The 21297-nt window shown below is 39.0% G+C and overlaps 1 protein-coding gene across 4 annotated transcripts; it reads right to left on the bottom strand.

Annotated features, from left to right (window-relative positions):
* Window positions 1-20960, bottom strand: LOC116715510 (poly(rC)-binding protein 3-like). Of its 4 annotated transcripts, none has more exons than XM_032555919.1 (13): window positions 20871-20958; window positions 11999-12152; window positions 11882-11905; window positions 11763-11795; window positions 11559-11675; window positions 10713-10844; window positions 10354-10482; window positions 8703-8846; window positions 7272-7313; window positions 5892-5970; window positions 5325-5383; window positions 3950-4119; window positions 1-3856 (listed from the first exon to the last, which is right to left on the bottom strand). In XM_032555919.1, exons 2-13 carry the CDS (start codon window positions 12071-12073, stop codon window positions 3802-3804), a joined length of 1059 nt encoding a protein of 352 aa, XP_032411810.1. In that variant the 5' UTR covers window positions 12074-12152; window positions 20871-20958; the 3' UTR covers window positions 1-3801. The 4 variants fall into 4 exon arrangements, with proteins under 4 accessions (XP_032411810.1, XP_032411813.1, XP_032411811.1 ...); XM_032555922.1 differs by having other exon boundaries at window positions 5892-5967; XM_032555920.1 differs by having other exon boundaries at window positions 11999-12149; window positions 20871-20931.
* Between the last annotated feature and the right edge of the window lie 337 nt (window positions 20961-21297).

Below are 21297 nucleotides of genomic sequence, written 5' to 3'. Positions count from 1 at the left end.
TCAGAAGGAAAAAATTGAAACTTTATTTGATTTTTAGTCTTACTAACACTTTAAAATTAAAACCTATGTAATTACTCACAACTAATATAGATCTGCACATAGCAAATAAATCAATTGAAAATAGTTACAAAGTTCCATCACCACCCCGCCCCTCCAGCTCCAAACTGCAATACACATGAACAAAACTAACAAAAAGAATCTGATGAATCTTTTTCTTCCAGCCGTTACTGCCACTCTAAACGTTGATAAAATAAAAGCATTTTCAACAGGCTACACAGCTCTTCTGTATCTACCAAGCAAATAAAGAAATAACCGATTAAATAATTGCACATTGCACCCTATTATTGCATTAGTTGCAGTTTGTTTCAAAGTTGTGGCATACTCAGGCATATACACAAATGTAAATACAATTTTCAAACACTGAGTAACACATGAATACTGATGTTATTGAACTCGCACTGCCATTACTTAGCCTTACAACTTAATAGCTATGCTTTGCAATCAGTTCCAAAATATACAACAAAACCATTTGTTTAATGCACAGTCAGCTGTGATAGAAACAGCTAATCAGTACTGATTGTTAAAGCGAACATTTCGATCGTACACATGCACTGAAAACCGTTGTAAAAAAAAGCCACATCAACCTCCAGGGTATTCTCTGTTTACGCGTAACGCAGAAAGAATTCTCTGTCTGGTATTAGCAAACTGTCCTAAAAACATAATTTCTTTCTTTTTTACTTTGATTAGACAAACATTCCCACTTAAATACAAGAAATTACGAGAAAAATTAAAAGAAACACAAATCCATTCAAGGCTACCACGACTACTTGATTATACATTAAAAAATAAAGAGTTATTGCAGAATATTCATTGACTGTGTATCTTTTAGTAGATTTAAACAGCATTTGGTCCATGTACATAGTCTCATTTTGTTATCAAAGCACTGAATATTGAGAGGAAAAGTGAGTTTGGAAAATAATGTTTCAAGCTGGACATTACTTTTAGCTGTCTGTCAACTTAGTATAACTACTGCCAATGATGACAAGTAAGCCAGCTAACCAAGAGTGGCGTATTGCTGTCAAGCATTTATGTTATTTTCAAAAGGTATCAGTATTCAATCTGATGCTTTAGTATTCACTAGAATATTAAACTTGTAAAACACAAACGCCACACTTGGGCTTAAATGTAGACCTTTCTGGGTTTTAATCAAGCTAACATAGCTTAGCCAAAGCCAGTGCTAAGTATTATGCTAGCTGGCCATTAGAGGAAAATTTTTCAAGGAGTGAAATTACTTTAGAAACATTAATGCTTAATGTGATGGTAAAAGAAAACTTTTAAAACATGCATTTTACAAGTTACAAGTTTTACAATTTAGACTTTCCTGGCTTTAGCTTAGTCACAGCTAGAGCAAACTATTAAGCTAGCCAGCCGACAGAGACATTTTTCTAGCAAGTGTTGATGTTATTTTGGAAAGCTATAAATATAAATTTTTACATACAATTCACAAATATAACTATCAGAACTTTTAATGAATTTTAATTTAGAATTTTTCTAAATAAAAGTGCAACAAACTTTGAGCTAACTACTAATTTTAACTTCTATGGTAGCCAATAAGCACTAATATTGTTTAAGAATGTGGATGACTTTTAATATGCTGTTTAATTAGTTAAAAATATTCGCAAAAATGTAACAACTTATAAAAATTCAAAAATGCCCTATGCTAGATTTATTCCACTCCTACTATCCCTAACAGCCATTCACAATCCTAAAGGAAATTATTCATATTCAAGGTGATGCTTGATTAGTTTAAAATAAAAAGTGTTCACAGAAATTCAATATCTTATAAAACATTGAATTACAGTTTCTTGCTTTCAGACTTGGTGTTGGGTAGCCTAACATTAGTTATCCTAAAAAAAATTTTGATGTAGATTAATAAATTTCAGGTCATTTAGATAGTCATTTTCTATTTCCGGTGTAATACTAATTTAGCTGAGAGCTAGCAGTAGTTGATGTAGCAGTAACAGTGTTCCCAAAAAGTCAGATTTTTCCTTTTGTAGTAAATTTATGACTAGAAATAAAAAAATATTGGCGGGTGTAGGAATAAATCTACCGCAAATGCAAAGCGTTTGTGAAAGATTAGAGTTAATGTGCTTCAACAACAACATTCAAGAATTGTTCAATGCTGAACTGAACTTAGCAGAAGCTCTAAAAGAAGATCACGCAAGTTGTTTAGCATCTGTAGAGCATCCTGAACAAGTAGCATATTCAATGGATAGTTGAATTACTTAAGTTGACCGAATATCATCCACACCTCCTTCTCATATTAGGTACAATACAGCCAAAACAAACTTAGCTTAGCAAACAAAAAAATATGTGCATCACAACACTACAGATAAATACATCCTGGCTTAATGAAAAACCAGCAAAGCAGAAATTGTCATCCAACTTGTCCTTTACAAAAACAATTAAGTTGCTGACGTGGTTGTGACAATGAAAAGACATTCAAAACTAAAGCGTCAAATCAACTGCGTGACAATGACAAAACATGACAAGATGAACAATCATGAAAAAGAGACTGAGTGGTCACGTCCGCCCAGGCCCTGCGGGTTCCCCCCAATGAACCCCTGAACATTCCTTGGCCCCAAAAGTACCATGTGTCCACCCATTTAAGCCTCTTCGAAGTTGGCCGAAAAACCCTAAACGTTTGGACAGCACCTGACTTTGAAGTCCAACTAATCCTCCCACACCAGAGGCAGTCCAGAGTAAAGTGTTGAGTAGTCTATTGCATGAGCGCCGCGTAGTCGACTAATATGACAAGTCACAATAGTCCTTGTACAAAAAAAAATACATAATAAGTTAGTAAACAATCATTAAAATTTTTCGTCAGTGTCTGACGTCACTGATTTTCACTAATTCTCATCCATGCATCTACAGTATATAGCTACGATTAATCGGAGGCGATGTTGGAAAGTCTTTCTGTCTGGGCGGGGAGTAGGACTGGACGTGAACGGTCGAAAATGCTGCAAAGGTTTATGGAAAAGAAACAGGGTCACAAAGATATGACAGCAACATCTCATGAAGCACAAACACGGAGCAGGTTTTCTTTTTCTACTCAAATACGCAACGACACAATACTGAACACATGCAGTATAATTAATATTGTAAATAGAGGAAATTAACATGAGAAGGGAGGCTGGAGGAGTGATACCATTGGCTTCAAAGGGTCATGTGATGCAGCAAAGAGTCTTGGGCAGAGATTCGACAAGGAACAATCCAATTTTTTATTTATTTATTTTTTACTTTTGAAACTATGTAATTAAACTTGAGTCATTTGGCTACATCCCACCACACACTCTGCCGATAGCATCACTGAGCAGCTGTTTAGTAATATACAGATACCTACGTTCTACAAAAATCTTCAGTCGTTTGCTAATACTTTTTAAATGTTCTATGACGCAGCAATGAAAGATATTTATAAAAGCAATAGACGAAAAGAGAACCAAGAAAAATGAACACAGATTGTTCTAATAAACATTCAACATGCTTTAACAGTTCTCTAAAAAAAACTAATCAACAGTTTCTTGTATGCCTTTTTTTTTTTTTTTTTTTTTAAATCTTTGATTTAATTTGGCTTTCTGAAATATAAGCGGCCACCAAAACCTCTCTGATCTAGGGTAAACCAGAGCAGTGAGGCGGTCAGGGATTTCGGAGAGCCAGAGCCAGAGTCCGAGGGGCTTCATCAGGGTTGTCTGCGGTAGTCGGTCAATGGAAAGGGCCAAACGGAGGAGCCAGTCAGGGATCTCAGGATGTGGTCATGGATGATGGGTCATTCCACATGGCAGCCACGTCTCTGAACCTACAAGTTGATACATGTTAGATTTTTGTTGTTTTTGTCCCCCTTCAAAAATAAAACAATAAAGTAGAATCTTCTAATACTGAACTCTCTGACCTTGCATTAATGAGATACTGAGCCAGGCTGATGTTGGCGGGGGTCCCTGTGATGGTGATCTGGCGCTCCGATGACCCTTCCATGGCATTAGCAATTTTGATCTGCGCCCCAGACATCTGACGGATCTCGTTGATTTTGGTTCCCTGGCGTCCGATTATGCAGCCTATTAGCTGGGAAGAAAATGGGGCAGGAATTAGGATGGCTAGAGCTTTGTAAGCCCTGACACCTTCTACACGAGTACAACAATTGGCTTCTGTAACAATACTATCTTTTAAAACAGAAGTGTCCAAACATTTTGTCATTGGGACATAATTTTCTGTATGAAAGTGCTCAAGAAACAAACAAATAATATATATATACTGTATATATATATATATATATATAATTTTTTTTTTTTACAAAAAATACTTTTTTAAGCACCTAATATCTTAAAGTTGACAGATTTTGTTTTCTCTGAAATGCGTAATATTAAAATGTTTTTTTTTTCTTGCATGTTTGCCTTACAAAAAGGCTTCTAATGTTCAAATTCCTGCCGTCGTGTAAAACCACTCCCGGGCCACACTTTGGACACCTGTATTTTAAAACCCCCAATTGACGAAACAATCAGAAACCCTCATTTTATATCTCTTATAATCGGGAAAAAATTACACTAGCTGCGTTTCCATTATAAATGTTTATGCAAAATGTTTGTGATATTCTGCTAATGTTGAAAAAAAACAACACAATTTCGTAATGGCAGTGTTTCCATTACATAAGAAGTGCAATTAAAATCATAGGTGAATAAGGTTGTTCATGTGATAAGTCATGAAAACTTATGCTGTCAATGGATGAAAACATGAGATATATTCATGTTTCAGCCATGGCACTACCGCTCATCCTTAGGCATCAGAAGAGGCGTCGGTGTGTTAATAAGGTGTTGGAGTGACAACTTTCTTACTATTGGAAGCGGCTACGTGTATTCTGGGTGTTTTGGGGAAATTGTAGTGTCCAATTTTACAGAACAGCTATGAATTCACCGGTTGTGAATGACAAACTCAACCTTTGATGAAATGTGTGATGCTGTTACATCTCTGGTGGAGCTAGCTGTTCATTGATCAAGGAGACTAGTGTCTACAATTAAGGGCATTTCTGCTGTATGCAAACCGGCATGATGTGACAAATTTGTCTCTATTGCAGTTTTGCTAAATACACCAATTTCGATACAAATGGAAAACCACTTCATGATATCGCGAAAATGATTCATCGGAAAACGAGTCATCTGGCGTGTTTCTTCTAAGTGAATTTATTTTCATAACTCCGATTTTATGGTCAATGGAAACACAGCTATTGAAATGGACTGATGCAAATTTGCACACTAACATAAATCTATACTCACATCATTGGGAATGGTGAGTTCATGAGTACTGGCCTGGTTACTGGCATCCAGACCTGCTGCTGAACACAGGAAGCAGACAAAGAAAAGGAGGAAAGCAAAAGGACAGAAAACAGTTTGGCATGTTGAGGGAACAAGTCGTGAACTCTCTTTACAGACTACTAGCAGTAACTGAATCACACAAGCGTGGCTCAGGCCTAAGCAAAGCCCACATACGTCATTGCCCGAGGACCTTGAGTACAGTTAACTCAAAACAAAAATCTATTTTAGTTTGTATTATTCCAAAAGAATTACTAAGGGAAAACCAGACATCAAAAGAAACCTCAACATCAACAAGAGCAGACCACCAGCAGGCCATGTCAATTGCAGTGCACCACAAAGACCAATAGGAAAAAAACGACAAGAAGAACAAGAATGAAGAATAAAGAGATAGGACAGATCCAGCCAAAGAAGAGAGAGTGAGAGTGAGAGAGAGAAAAAAAAAGGAGGAAGAGAGAGTGTTTTTCCCTACAGGTAAAAACGAGAGAAGGATTTTCGGTAAAGAGGGTCATTGTGTAGGTGGGTACGTACCGGGGAAGGCAGGGGTGGTCTGTCCGAGGGGGGTAAAGGGGGTTTGCTGCATAGCCAACTGGTGGAGCTTGCTCAACTGCTGAGGGGGGGAGGAGGAGGACAGCAGAGCTATGAGGTCATCATTAAAAACCCACTCCGGCTCGCACACAAACACACACAGACAGACATAGAGAGTTATATAGAGGTCTGCTGGAAATGGCACAAAAGTAAAGAAAGGAGCTGAGGAGAAGTAGAGAGGCAAAGAACAAAAATCAAAAGAGAAGGAGAGCAAAAAAAATTGGAGAGAAGGAGCATTGGACTTGGCCTGATTGGAGTGTCCTCGGTTGTGTGAGTTGGTAGGACATTTAGTTGTTTTCTCCAGAATAGTACCACACAAGTTAACAACCTGTTGCAGGAGCTCTGTTGTATTCCTAGCAATGTATTCTTTTTAAAGCTTTTCTTATTTGTTTTCAATTTGGAAACATTTTTCATTCTGTGTTTGGGTGCTGTGCAGCTTCAAATACGTTTCCTTTTTGACGCACAGCATCCAAAACAAAGGGGTAGGATCAAGGTTTCAATAACTCAAACAAAGGGAGATAAAATTATATATGTGTCAAGGGTGCATACACATTCTGTGCAAGACCTGCTTTAGGCAAAGCGTAGTGTTTCTCTGCTATTTGTGTCAGCCCATTGTTGAAGGAGACGGTTACAGCAGTGTTTCTCACTTCCGATGTGTTCAAGATAGCATAATATAGATTCTATGGAAAATGAGGTTAATGGAAGTGTGGATAAAATAACGGCGTATTAGAGCCATTGTAGGTAGGTGTAGAAAGGAGTACATTTCTACCAAGAAAATCAGACATTTTTAGATTAATCTTAGAAACGTTTTATTTGAAAAGAAATTTTGAATTTTTTGAGTTTGAAAAGTCCAAAATGTATTGAAAAAACAAACAAAAATATAATAGCTCTTTGAACATATTTATATGCTGAAAGATGTAACTATATTTAGTTTCACTTTGGAATATTTATAATATTGTAGGTGGCATGTATGCAGTTATTATTGTTTAGTAACAGGTTGTATAATCCTTGATAGAAGTGTCTACATTTTTCTAAATAAACAGAAATAGATGTTTATACATATAATCAGGACTGCTTTTGATTTTGATGCTGATTACTTAACATTCTCATAACCATGGGTAAATTATCAAAGTTTCCCTTCAGGCCAAGCCTCATGAGATTTGAAGCAAAAGAGAAGGCAGGTAGCCAAGGAGCTATAAAGTCAGAAGAGAGGAAATGCACATCCATAAGAAAAGTATTAATATTATTAATTAATATTAATAAGGTAGATAGAAAGATTGACGGAGAGTGCAGTGTTAGCTGCCTCGTGTGGTTAGCACTCACATCTGGATGAGGGATGGCGTACTGTCCTTGAATGGTGTAAGCCTGTGAACACGAAGAAAAGAGCCGGTCGTTATCACTTTACTTTGACTGACCAGACACAAAAACACATTGAATTGCAAAGAGTACAAACGAACCGAAAAGCTGAAATCGATTTATATTGGTATCCGCATGACGTAAAGTCATGCACTCTAGACTCAAATCAGTCCTGCTTCTATACATCAGTCAGATCCAGTTGAACTCAACTCAATAAGGAACGACTCAGACAGCAGGGTGGTGACTGGGAGAGTGTGGAGAAAACCAGAGAAGGAACCCTGACAGGAGCGGGGTGATTGGTCCTGCTGGTTGTGTTGCGCTTTTAAGGCCGCAGAGGTCAGAAGTGAGCTAAATTAGATTTTAAACTGTAAAGGACTCAACCGCACATACCGAAAAACTGATTTTAGAGAAAAAACGGTTCAATCTTGACCTGAAAATTGATTTATTTATGTCATCAATAAATCATCAATTATTGATGATTTATCAATAGGCTTATTTACGTGATTTCTTGACTGAGATGTGACAGTTACTTGGCCAGAATGTGACTTGTGAAAGTAAACTTATCTCTCCAAGAAGTGATTTCTTTATTTTTTAGAGAATCAAATCAGAGTTGAGAAAATTAAAGTTACAGACTTCGAAGATGTAATAACTATTTGGCTTTTCTTTGACTGGTTATTTACATGAGGAACATTGGACATTCTAAGTCAGGGTTACTGAAACCTACATTCAGTCGGGTATTATATTGAATACAGTTTTAAGTCAAACTGTCTTTGCCTCGTCTTTATTGTTCCTCATCAGATTCAAAGATAATTTTTATTTAATTTTTGATTGGCCACTAGATTTTAGGGTATTTTGCCCTATCTGTACACTGCAAGGGCAGACACAACCCAAAAATACCTGATCTTTTGAAAATCGTTGAAGATCCTGTCCTGATCACACCATGTTTAACAGTAAAGTTTGGTATGACATGCAACTCATTCTACTAGTCCAATGTTATGTTTTCTTTTCTGTTGATGCTTTATTTTCAAAGTTTCTTGTCAAATCTTAACATTTATTAGTACAAAAGCACAGTGGGGCAGGTGGTAGCATGCCTACCATCGGGTTTAGTTCTCTGAGGGAAATCCTGAAAACGGTTGCAAAAAATGTTTCATAAATCCATTAATCATCCCCACTAACCAAACCCAATCCGAACCCACTGTCTTCTTTTTAATCGGAAAGAAATAAGAAGTGTTGTCATTTGCTGGTGATATTTATCTCAGTTCTGATTCAAGCGGCTCAGGCTGGTGGGTGACAGTAAACAGCGGTGGTGGTTTCATGCTAGTCGGGGGTGGGGGGCTCAGGGAAACGGGGGAGTGAGGGTCTGGAGGAAGAGTGAGTAAAACCTGGTGCGACACTAACAGGCAGTGGCTGGTGCTGCAGTAAGAGGCTGAGGTTGGCTGTGGACGCCCCCAGTGGGTCTGCTCTTACCTGGCCACCTGAAAAAATGACAGGGGTGGAGGCAGGCTTTGGGCGGTAGGGGATGGTGGCACCTTTCGGTGGGGACTGAGGAGAGCAAAGGAGGAGAGAGTGGGGGGACGGGAGGTAGGAAGGGAGGAGATGTGGAGAAAGTGTTAGAGCAGAAGAGAAGAGAGACAGAAGTTGCATAAAGTGAGACCAGAAGGGGACGGTGCCGTTGGGGGAAGACAACCTGTGACACACCAAAGTGCTCTTCACTGTGTGTTCATGCTGACATAAAATGTCCAAACTGTGGTTCAGTGCACAACTAGACCTGGATTTACCTGGAAAAACCACTTTCAACTGGATAATGACGACTCAACATACTTGCACTTTAAATATATTTCTCGGTCCGTATTCTGGAGACTTACAGTCATGTCACAAAAGTCCTAGCATCCATGGCTGGTGCCATCATGAAGGCCCAATGGAGAACTGGCTGTGCAGATAGTTAAAATTAATGGTGCAAGAAGAAGATCCGACATAGAACTCTGACATGTGAGAACAGTGATGAAGAATAAATAGGACTGGGTAGAATGTTCTGTTTTGGTTCAGAGTGCCTAAATGCATACTGAGAAGGAAAAATACAAAGGTTCTCTCTTGTCAAATCCGTCACCTGAGAAAGTTGCTATGACTGTCCTAAAAGTTGCTAAATGATATAAGAATATCAACATTTGGAATACAGTCTACATCAGTAATCTAAGTTGACCAAAAAGGGACATTAGAGATGCATTTATCTGATATCCATATCTGTATCGGTTGTGATTTAGAAAAAAATTCTAGACCAGTGACAACTTGCCCGATCCATAAGGGCAGATCTATTCAGTCTAATTCTACGCATTGTGCTCTGAGCAACGTCATGCTTTATTATTGATTTTAAGTTATATTTAGAAGTCCTAATTACACTTTATTAACCACGTGGAAGAAGGTTTGTTGCTCTTTACATGTTGGAAAAGGTAGTCAAATTATTGTTATTGTCAGTTTTTTTATTATTTATTTGACATTGGTTGTTGTGACTGAACAACAGTCATAAAGTTGTTTTTACATATTTGACCAAGCTTGTGGCAATATTGGTGTATTTAAGTGTGCTGTACTGGTGCACAATTACCAAATGAATTTGTAATTCAGTACATTTATGTCTGTGTTTAAAAAAAGTAACATTTTAAGTCAGCACTGTATCTGTATCTGGTCGGAATCGGCCGATACTAAACCTCAGATATCGATATCGGTATCGAAAGTGAAAAAAGTTGAATCGGTGCAACTCTTAGAAATACAGAGATTTATTTTAATGCACTAATTTAATTTAGATATAGAAACTAATTTATTTTATACATAGAAATGTTACAGTAACATTTCATTAGCGGTCTGGAGGAGAACAGCCTTCATTCCTATTTGCTCTGGCCACTCTCATTGGCCAGTAGGGAGTTCTACAGACATTTAACTTTTTGATGCTACAGATTTCTAGCCGAAAAGCCAATGTCATGCTTTTTTCCATGTTGGGTTTTGTGAGTGAAGACTTTAAGTGTGTGTGTCCCTCCCCTTCCCTTCCCCACTATACCTCCAGCATCACTACACATATCTGTTTGACACACTGGATGATGGCTTCCGGCGCCCCGGAGATGGTCACCGCTCTCTCTGTGGAGTTGGGCAGCATGTCGCCTGCCACCTGGACCTGAGCTCCCGTCGACTGGTGCAAACATAAAACCAGAACGTGACCTTTTAGTCGTCTTTAAATATATTCACAGGGAGAGAGTTATGGCAGAAGAGGTTTCACAATCACGCTTTTGGGATTATGCAGAGGAAAGAGGTTAAAAGGGAATTATTTGATTTCCATTAATCCTGGATTTGGAGAACATATATGGAAATCTTTTCATTATTGCATATGGATATGATGTAGGTAACAAAAGTTCTGCTTGCCTCTCTCATTTCTTTGATTTTGGAACCGCCTTTGCCGATCAGGGAGCCGCACTGGCTGGCAGGAACGACGAGCCTCAGGGTTACTGGAGGCTTACTGGTGGCCGGACTGTTACTCATGGAGTTGATTATGTCCTGAACGGGAAGCGAGGACACGCCATGTTTTATTAAAACATTCTTCTCTTTTTCACATATAATGCATATTTGGCAATATAAGACATAAACTTTAAACTTTTGCAACTTTTACAAATTGAAATCACAGGTGTATTTGATTGTGCATTCATGTAGTTTATGGAAACGCAGCTGGTGCCCATTTGGAAGGCCAACATATGCCGAAGTTTTAACTTCCTGGCTTAAATATTCCCAAATGATGTAATTACCTGATAATTCCATCTACTGCTACCCAAATCTGACTAATTAACTGGTTCAAAGTAACAGTTCAGTTCAGAAATCTCCTCTTGTTTGCCTTTGTGTGCAGAAACTATTTCCTGCAAAGATTAAGCGATCTGTTGGCAGGTCGGTCCATCTGCAGCATAAACAGTCTTGGACGGCGATTGAACAGCCAAATGAAAACACGGTACTGGCCCACTTTCAGAGGGTGCTGCAAGGTGAGATCAGCACATTTCTGTCCTACATAAGGCAACCAAGCCTACTTTGCATTCTGGGTGGCAATAAGCCAGCAAAGGCGCTCAGAAAAAGATCAAGCTTTTTTTTTTTGATAGCTTTACATGCATATTTACAGTAACATAAAGCATAATCGGTGCATCCTATTGCAAATCAGACTTTGTGTCGCTGGTCAATAATTATGGCCATAATAGATCTAATTACGAATCCAACTGAAAGCTTCACCTCCTCAAACTTGTAGGCAATCATGGCGAATGCCTTGAAAATGGCGTCTGTCGGCCCGGTGATGGTCACTATCCGCTCTGGACAGTTCCCTTCTGAGATGTTGATGCGGGCGCCACTCTGTAGGAAAAAGGAAAGCTGAAAATGTGCAGTGCCATCTTAATAATATACCAATAGACTGATGGAAGCGATGAGAAAAGGTCTTACGTCTTCGCGCATTTTCTTCACAGTCTCTCCTTTCTGAGAAGCAGATTAAACAGCAGTTAGATGTTTGCAGTGAGACAACATCCCACTTGGAAAGCTCTAGTTGTGCTTGTGATAAATACCTTTCCTATGATGCTTCCCACCTCCTGCAGGAGAAGAAGGACAAGCAGGTTTAATCCCAACTAGCTGCTAAAGGTCTACCTTGAAGACAGAGAATTTGCAGGAATGGCCGTTCGTACCTTTCCATGCATCAGCAGCCTGATGGTGAGGGTCACGTTTAGGCCACCTTCTGACTGAACCTTGATGGGCTCCATGTCGGGGAAGTTGGAAGTGAAAGGAAGGGGTGTGGTCTCGTGAGAGAGGAGGTGGTGGAGTCGGTTGACCGGTCAGCTGCTGGGCGGGGACAAAGGAAAGAGAGATCTAAGGTGGTTGAAGACTGTGTCATTTTGCCAAACACTGGAATAAAAATTTGTACCAACTGGGGAGCTTTTCTTTGGATTACCAGGAGCACCAGTATAGATTTGTCAAATAATAACAGACAAAGGTAAATACAGAAAGCAGCTTTCAATTGATGATCTCCCTTTTTAAGGAAAAGAAGCTATTCAAACCAACCCACTGTGGCAGGCAGAGTAGTTGTCCCCTAAACCCAATAACTGGTTGTGCCATTCTTGGTGGCGGAAACTGACATCAAGTGTTTGCATATTTGGTAATAAATCTTTTACGTCACTGTGGACCTAAAATATCCAACACGACCTGAGTCCATTCACATTGTGTTCGAGCCCAATCCAAACCGAATAATTAACTCTAATTAGGGATCCGAGCCCATCATTTTAAACTGCTACCAATTTAACCATGCCACAGTTCTAAGAGGGGGTCCAGTGGCTTCAGGAACTGCTGGTCTGACGGCTCTTCCCCATCAATTTACCCATTGTCTGACTGTGACATCTGCTTTCTCTTACTGAACTTCATTCTAAGACTGCGAGAGGTCCAGACCTCCAACTGCTAACTCTGCTCGGTTAGTAGTGTCGCCCAAGGCTATAATTTTGATCTGACCTGGTCTGAATTTCAGGTCGGGCTTCGGCTATAGATCTAAACATCTCTGTGGAGGGATGTTGGGCCACTCTTCTTTGGAATATTGTTTTGATCCAGCATCCTGAAAACCGTGTCAATCGGATTTAAATCCAGAATTTGACTGGGCCACTCCAAAACTTGTATTTAGTTTTTTGAGCCATTCGGAGATGGACTGGCCAGTGTGCTTTGGCTCCCAGTCCCAATGCTCGAACTTACGCTCTTGAACTGATGACCAGACATTCTGCTTGAGGATTTTTTCTCTGGACAGCAGATGAGGTGTGATCAATTAGGTCAACACCAATCTTAGCAAAGGCAGTGAGGCCTGCATGGCTATGGATATTGTTATGAGTTCTTTTGTGATCTCCTGGATGTTGTCAATGTGCGATTGGAGTTATTTTGGTTGAACACAATCCTATGATTTCTATGTTTGTGGATAATGGATTTCTAAAGCTTCACAAATGGCTTTGTAATCCTTCCCCAACCGATGTAAATGACTTTGCTTCCTCATCCGTTGTTTAATTTCTTTACATCAGGGCATGATGTAAAGAAATCAAACCCTCCATGTCGTCAGGTTTTTTTGGTTATAAGGTGGGTGTGGCTAGTGACGCTGAAACAACAAAAAAAAATGTTTAAGAATGGGGGCTACCCCTTTTCCAGCTTAGTTGTGATACATTCATTTTGCTTTTGCTCAAATAATCTTTTTCTGATTTTGACATTTGATTGATGACCAAAAAGCAAACCCCCCCTTTTTTTTTTACTGCACTGGTTTAATTTGCGTTTTGGCTTAATCAAATGTAAGACAACATCATCAACTCAAGGTGTGAGGCTTGAATTTTACACTTGCTACTGTTACATTACTTTTTCCCCCCTTGCCTAGGAATGTGTGCAGCTGTTTGTTATAAGTCTTATTCAAGATGATTACAAACAATATAGTGTAACAATGAAAATCATATTTTTATCAAATCTGGATTATCTCTAATTCTGTCTGGCATCTGATGTCATGACTCAAACTTTAATATTCACAATTATCAGAGCAAACACTAGAGGGCGCCTCAGCCCACAACCTGACTCTAAACAGAATGGATGTGAATGTTCACATGAGGTCTGTTGGGTTTTTAATCTGCAGACGGATTCTCTGACAGAATTCCCAAACACCGCAGCACGGCTCGGCTTTTGTTTAATCAGGATGACGTTCCTCCAAACATTAGGAGAGAGAGTCATGGGTAAGCCAAAGGCTTCAAATCCCGAAGTTTGTTTTTTTTTTTTTTTTTTTTTTACTAAACACAAAAACTAACAAACAAAAAATAAAATGATGATTTGTGTTAAAACACAAATTTGCCATCTGCTGCTTTATTAGATCCTCGGTTTCAGAGCGAGCGGAAAAGCTCCTGCAGCGGCTGACCTTGACCGAACAGACAAAGTCGCTGTCAATCCCAGGCTCTGTTGCCATGTGGAAACTGAAATAAATCCATTTCTCCCTCGTGTGTGGCTAAGAACTCTTCCATGACGACGCGTGAAGCTGGGAGCTGATAAAAACACACTCGCGTCATAAAAAATATTTACGTTTTTATCATTCAGACACAACAGGATTTACTGTTCATTTCAGTGTCATCCAGAAGAAACGGAGTGAAAAGAGTGAGCCTCTTTATGCCTTTTTTAGAACGTTGTAATCTCTCAGAGGAACTTATTTTTATATATTTTTGAATAATGACAAACGTTTATTACTTCTATGTTTATTTCCTATCTTTGACAGTTCTGCACTTTTCTATGGAGTGTGATGAGTGCCAAAGTCCAATAAATAAATAACTTGAGAAATAATTATGTAAATCTGTAATTAATTGTTTTACATGTCATAAATCACAGAAATCATTTATTAAATATAGAATTGTATGTATGTGCCGCCATAAAACATATTGATTTTATTCTAAGAACTACATATAATCATTTCATGATTTGAATAAAAGATTGTATGTTCCTGTGCTGAAGCACATCATGAATTAATTTAAACTGTCAACTTCACCCATGGGTGGGCGAGATTAGGGCAGCTACTATAGAGATATTGACGCCTGATTGGCTGCTTCAAACGGGAAGTCTTCCAAGTTTCCTATCAATATCTTCCCTGGAAAGCGCAGGAATAGCTTTGATAACATAATTAAATAGGTGTGTTTTATTTACCACAAAATCTGGGTGAGCAACTCCAGCCTCCAGATCTCTTAATTTTTTGTGAGATATCTCTAACAAGTTCACGAGAGAGCGCTAGCTGTGTTAGCTAGCGGGCGGGGCTAATGTTGATGCTGTCTGAAGTTTATGACAGCTTCCTCCAGGCTGAACGACGCCAATTATGGGACAAACTCCTGTCATCATCTCCCCCAAACCTAATTAAAAAAATGTCTGACTTATTTAAATCATTATTTTATAAGTTGTTTATTTTAATTTGGCATTCATTGCTCTCTACTTTTTGACCATTGTCACATATGTCTTTGTAGACACCTTTTCTACTTTGAAAATTTCATGTGTTTTCACTCTATTCCTTCCATCTCCATTTTAAGATGAATTTAAATAGATGTATTTTCTCATTGTATATTTTTTTGGTACCAGTTACCTATCAAGCACCTTTAATGTTTTATGTTAGACGTCTTTTCTATGTCTTTCCGTCTTTTTCTTTTCAGACCCACTGTGACATAATTAGGTGTCTTTGTGTTTGTTTGTCTTCACAGTGTGTAAAATATCTTTTCCCTTTTGAAATACTGCAGACATACAAGTAGACACCTTTTCTTCATTGGTTTTTATGTTTCGGCTAAATTAAGACTTCACTTGTTCTTATAAAGATGTTTATTCTGAACTATACAAATATTGCTTTTCTTTGTACTTTTCTGTGACCTTTACACATCAGTCATCTAAAAAAAGTCTGATTAATTTATCAGCCATAAATACACACTTTGGACATCTCTGTGTGCATTTATTGACAACATTTGGATGTCACTGGAGGTCATCGTGTAGATTTCTTTCTGCCACAAAATGTCATCACTGTTTACGTCGACACACACCTACAGATGAGCTTATTGTCCATCTGTCTTATACATATTTTTACTTTTTATGTTTCATTCACTTTATGTTGTCAGCGGCACATTTTCCTGTAGATTTTCCACAACGGAAAAATACTGTTTCACCTTTTACTTTTCGGGCCACTATCACAAGATTTCTTCATTCGGTCGTCTTTTCAACCACATTTAGGGATTGTAAAGAAAAAATAAATAAAACATATTTATTTTAAACCACAATTAGACTTTATGGACATCATTTTAATTATAAAGAAAATGACTATTTACACATCACCAGATGTCTTTTGACTATATTTGCACACCAATAGAAAGTGTTTGAAAAACTAAAACACAAAGATGCGACTGAAATTCATAAATGAACAGGCGGGCTTCCTATCATTTTCAAACATATATTACACAAAGGAAAAGAAAAATCTCTTGTCTGATAAATGAAAGAAGGAACAGAATTTGTTTTAGATTCAGTGCAGACAAAGTTTAACGTATATAACACGGTAAAATTTGGTTTTCATACGGGCTTCTATCTTACTAGCATCAACAACGTGAAAAGTGTGAAAATATTTCAGATGTTAAACTTCGACAGATCCAAACAAGCCTCTGATTTTGGTTTTCATATTAGCCTAATATGATCTCACCAGCATCAGTTCAGATTCCTCCATAACACACAGTGCTGATAGATTCCCTGTAATCCCTGACATGTATCGAAATGAATATATACTGTATATATATATATATATATTTTTTTTTTGCAGCGCTCATCTGACTGTAAATGTATCCCAATCTGCGCCGGATGCCAGTTTTAGAGGTTCGGGAGATGAGCGGCAGGAATTCGGCCGCCAGCTGTCCCCTCCCAATCTCCCAGAGGAGACCAGATTACGTAAAAAGCCTTAATCCGGGTTTATGACCCGAGCCAGCGGTGCAGGTCCTCTCCAGGGGCAGGCGGGAGGGATGGAGGGAGGAATAAAAAAAGAAAAAAAAAGATTTATGCTGGGATTAAATCAGTGGTTTCATCTTGGAGGCAAGATGGTGCTTAAAGGTGGAAATGTATTTCTAAAAATACGGTGACAGAGGAAAATGAAAAAAGTAAAAAAATCTCCAATTAAGACTCAAACTCAGCTGTTAATCTAGGTCAACCAAAAAAAAATGTCGGGCCTCAAAGATGGTAGGAGCTGCATTTCCATAGTTTCATTCTGCTCATGCATCCTAAAAGAATGAGGTCAAGGGCCTGTGAATCACCGGCGCCAAAAACCTTGCAGCATTTTACCTCTTTTTTTTTTGGTCTTTTTTTTATACTGCGTGGAGAAAAAAAAACAAAAAAAAAAAAAATCATGAAACTAGATTTGACCGGGCTTCGCTGGGAAGTCGTTAAAAGTGAAAACGCAGACAGGGCCGTGGCGGGGAATTTTTCCTGACATCTGACAGGGAAAGTGGGTCATGCTCGGCGCTGCAGCGCTGCTAGCCTCCTCCTCCTCTTCCTCCTCTTCGATGGCGGCTATTGAATTAATCACGCTTTACGCTCGGCTGGGCAACGCGGCGCACAAAATGGCTCCCTCCTCCTCCGTCCTCCTCCGCCTCGGCCGCAGAAAAGACTCGAGCGTCGCTCTTGAAGAGCCCGAATCACTAAACTCCGCCGTCCCTTGACCTCTTTCCTCTTTAGTTGCTGCCAGCTGAGTGGAGTTGCTCAATGTATACAGAAACGTCAGCGTGTGAATGATGGAAAGTGGCTGCAAATGGTGGCGAGAACAAGGAAGGAGGATGTTTGTAGATCTCAAATGGACGAGAAACTTTACGCTGAACTTTTAAAGAAGAGTCTAGAAAGTGTGTGAATAGCGAAAGTGGCTCATGTTTTTCATGTCGCTCTTTTGTTCAAATGCAATCACAACATATTTAAGATCTTGATTTCATATGGAACTCAGGTTCTAGGCTCTTCTTGCAGTTTCTGCATGCAAATCAAAGATATTATCACTAAAGTAATACCTGTTATTAGGCCTGTCACGATAAATTGTCCCAGAACTTAATGCGATAAACGATAATATTGTTGTTTTGAGACCATTTTCAAGTAATATTTCAAGTAATATAATAGTAATAATTCAAGAACACATTCTCAAGAATCCATAACCTTTAAATTCTAATGAACATTTAAACAGTGGAACTGGAAGAGATTTGAAATATCCAAAATAAATAAAGAAAACAACAGAAACAACAAATGAAATGAACTGTGAAATCTCTGTCAATGAAATTATCTTAAAAAAAAAAAAAGGGATAGTTGAGACCAAACAGACTGAAGACTTTTATCAATCAGTTTCTGGTAAAAAGAGACAAAATTGAGAAAAGCAATAAATCAAGCCAATGAAAATTATTGACTTTCTTTAAATTTATCATGTGATTAACTCATTTATTATTTAACATGACAGGAATACCTCTTACTGTTTAAAATGTAGATTAATGCATTCAGGAGATGCTGTTTTTCCGCATAAAGTCAGTCTTGGTGTTCTGTTTCTACATATACAATGAAATCAAAGCAAATTCAAAATTTTGTTGGTTACTGCACATCTGTTCACTCGATTTGGAGGAAATATCAAACTATCGTCCGGTAAATGGAGATACTGAGGTCAGTTAATAAGGCTGCAGGCTGGGAGAGAAACAGATGCAAAATCTAGTAAGGAACATCGATAAAATTGTTCACTCCAGATAAAAGCATCTTTCATATGGTTAGTCCTGAGTAATATATTGCAAGTTTTGTTAACCCGAAACAATACCCTTAAAACGTTTTCATCATTGAGGCAAGAGAAATCCTGAAATCTCAAGTTTTCAGGCTTTCGTACCTTAAAAATTTGCCTATTGGAGGTGTAAGACATAATTTTTGTTGGTTTTTGCCTTTCAATCATATATGAGCCACAAGGTTGCATCGTTTTTCTAGAGACGCACCGATCTGATATTTATATGGGTATCGGTCCTGATGTCCTAGATATTCCCGAAATTCTAGACCGGGTATCGGTAACAATATGTCCGATCCATAAGGATAGATCTATTCAGTCTAATTGTATGATTTGTGCTCTGAACGAAGTCGTGTCTTATTATTGGTTTTACATTATATTTAGAATTGCTAGCTTCCCTTTCTGAACCATTTGACAAATTTGTTTCAGTTTTGACCAAGATAGTCAAACTATTGATTTTGTCAATTTTTAGTTTCTTTATCAATTATTTTACATTATACGTTATACTGCTAATAGCACTGACTGAACAAATTAAAATTGTCTTTACATGTTTGTTGCTTGTTAATGCTATTGGTGTATTAAAGTGTACTGTACTGGTAAGGAGTTATCAGGTACATTTGTTATTCAGTACATTTATTTCTACTATTTAAAAATACACATTTTAAGTCAATTCATTTCTGTTTTTCTGTATTGGATCAGTATCGTTGGGCACCAAACCTCAGATATCTGGATGGGAATTGGAAGTGAGAAAAAGTGGATTGGTGCATCCCTACTTTATTCCTCCGAAAGAAATGCTTGAAATGGTAACAGATTTACATCCGCCGAATTAACACAAGCAAAGTTAGATGTCTGTGTCCATCATCATTTAACTGATTCTGGGATGTGTTTGTGCTCCAATTAGGGGTGAACAAAAGGGAAATTAGCGAGAATGTAGGGCAACAGAGGGGGACCGCAGAGGGTGACCTCTTTGAGCCATATGCTCTGTATCACAGGACAGTCTCACTTTGGAGAGGGGGGGTAATGTGAGAAAAACCTCTCAGAGTTCAAAGTTGGGAGCAGGAAGGAGATGAATAATTATTCTGCTGCCAGAGAAAGGAACTGATCAAGTAGATATGAGGAGTTGAGTTTGTCTTCGGTTTCCTGGTATATGAGCAGCTCTTGTCTCGTCTGGCTTTTGTTTTATGCGGCGCGGAGGGGGGGTCGGAGGCAGGGGGTCGTCCGCCCAGTCGGCCTTCCTATGCGCCGCTATGACAGTCCTCTCAAGAGCTGTCAGTCCGCATCAGCAGACCAGCATCCTGACATCTCAACCTAAATCACAATCAAAGCTGCAACTACCTCAAACTGGAGGACGCACCCGACAACCAACATGACCGCCGACCACAGAGAGGCTCCAGCGCTAGCTCACGCGCTTCTAACGTGCAGAGGAAAAGCCGATGGAACGGAGGCACACCATGTTGCGCCCCGAAGAGCAGCACCGAGTCGGCCATTTTAGATTTGCCACAGTTTGTAATGTGAGATCACTGGTTGTCATAAAGTCATGGCTTCCATACGCCAAGCTTCCCCCGAGCGCTGATGCGGAACGAGACAAGAATGTCCCCATTTCCTTTTCCTGCTACCCTTTTTCACATTTTAGCTTTGTCGCCTCACAGACGTTATATTTGATTTCAACAAGATAACACGACATTTATCTTTTCGTATGACTACCCAACAATAAGACGAGCCGTGGCGCTAGCGTCCGCATGGAGGTAATCAGAATAATGACCTCGTCTATTTTGTGTCAGCGAATCCTTTCTACATCTAATGCAGCTAATTGCCAAACAATGAAATCGCTCGTGCTTTAAGCAAAAGACAATCAGTTAAACAATGACAACCGCAAGATGTCTGAAAACAAAATCGATTGACTGCAAACCACGGCGTTCTTTTGAAAAAACCAAAATGATTCCCACCCAGCATGAATTCATCATGTTGGAGTTTGCCAATGAAAGCATTTAAAATCAATGGGTTTGAAAAAGAAGTCAGTGGGTAAGTTAGTAAGTCAATTAATTATTGATGGCTTCCTCAATCTCACCAAGAATCTAGAAATTCAAGTTTTCCAGAGTTCAAAGCCTCTGCAACTCCGACAACCAAAGCAAGAACTTCAAACATTTCTCTCTAAATACTTTTAACAAGTATTGCATTTAAATGTTGGCTTTCCAACTAAAGCGTTGTTCTAAAACAACAACAAAAAAGAGGCCGTAATCAGGAGCATGAAAAAGAGAGTTTACCTTTTCGCGGTGCAGGATACAGTAGCTGACGACCACTATCGCCGTTGAAGGATTAAAAATCGCAAAGGGAAGATGATTTCTCCACCCCCGCCACCCCCACGCACCTCTCTCTTCCTTTGATTGGAAAAAACACTGCCACCCTATTGGCCCGTCCAGCCGGGGGGGGGGTGGAGGGGGAGGTCACGTGAGCGACCCAATCGACACGTGACTCTTCTCGAATTTATATGACGAAACCGACTTGCATACTCGTCGAGCGAGGTTCTTGTTGCGACCGTTTCCAGAGACCGTTTTGCAAACAGGCTGCATGTTGAGAGAGGGGTACTTTGGGTGACCATCACCCGCCGCCCTCTATGCCCACTGCCCCTCACCCTTCAATTTTCCCTCAGATGCATAAAAAAAAAAGGGGGGGGGGACATGCCCAATGAGG

The sequence above is a fragment of the Xiphophorus hellerii genome, chromosome 24 (assembly GCF_003331165.1).
Source record: "Xiphophorus hellerii strain 12219 chromosome 24, Xiphophorus_hellerii-4.1, whole genome shotgun sequence".
Taxonomy (NCBI): domain Eukaryota; kingdom Metazoa; phylum Chordata; class Actinopteri; order Cyprinodontiformes; family Poeciliidae; genus Xiphophorus; species Xiphophorus hellerii.
The sequence above is the reverse complement of the archived record's forward strand: the minus strand, read 5'-3'. Positions and strand labels throughout refer to the sequence as shown.

Bases quoted from the DNA above. Each gene is read 5' to 3' on its own strand.
- LOC116715510 (XM_032555919.1), bottom strand. From the start codon at position 12,073: ATGGAGCCCATCAAGGTTCAGTCAGAAGGTGGCCTAAACGTGACCCTC. The intron at 10,845-11,558 runs GTGAAGCTTTCA...CTTCCCGTTCAG, and splicing joins TTGCCTACAAGTTTGAGGAG to GACATAATCAACTCCATGAG. The intron at 7,314-8,702 runs GTTAGTGTCGCA...TCGTGTTCACAG, and splicing joins TGCAGCACCAGCCACTGCCT to GCTTACACCATTCAAGGACA.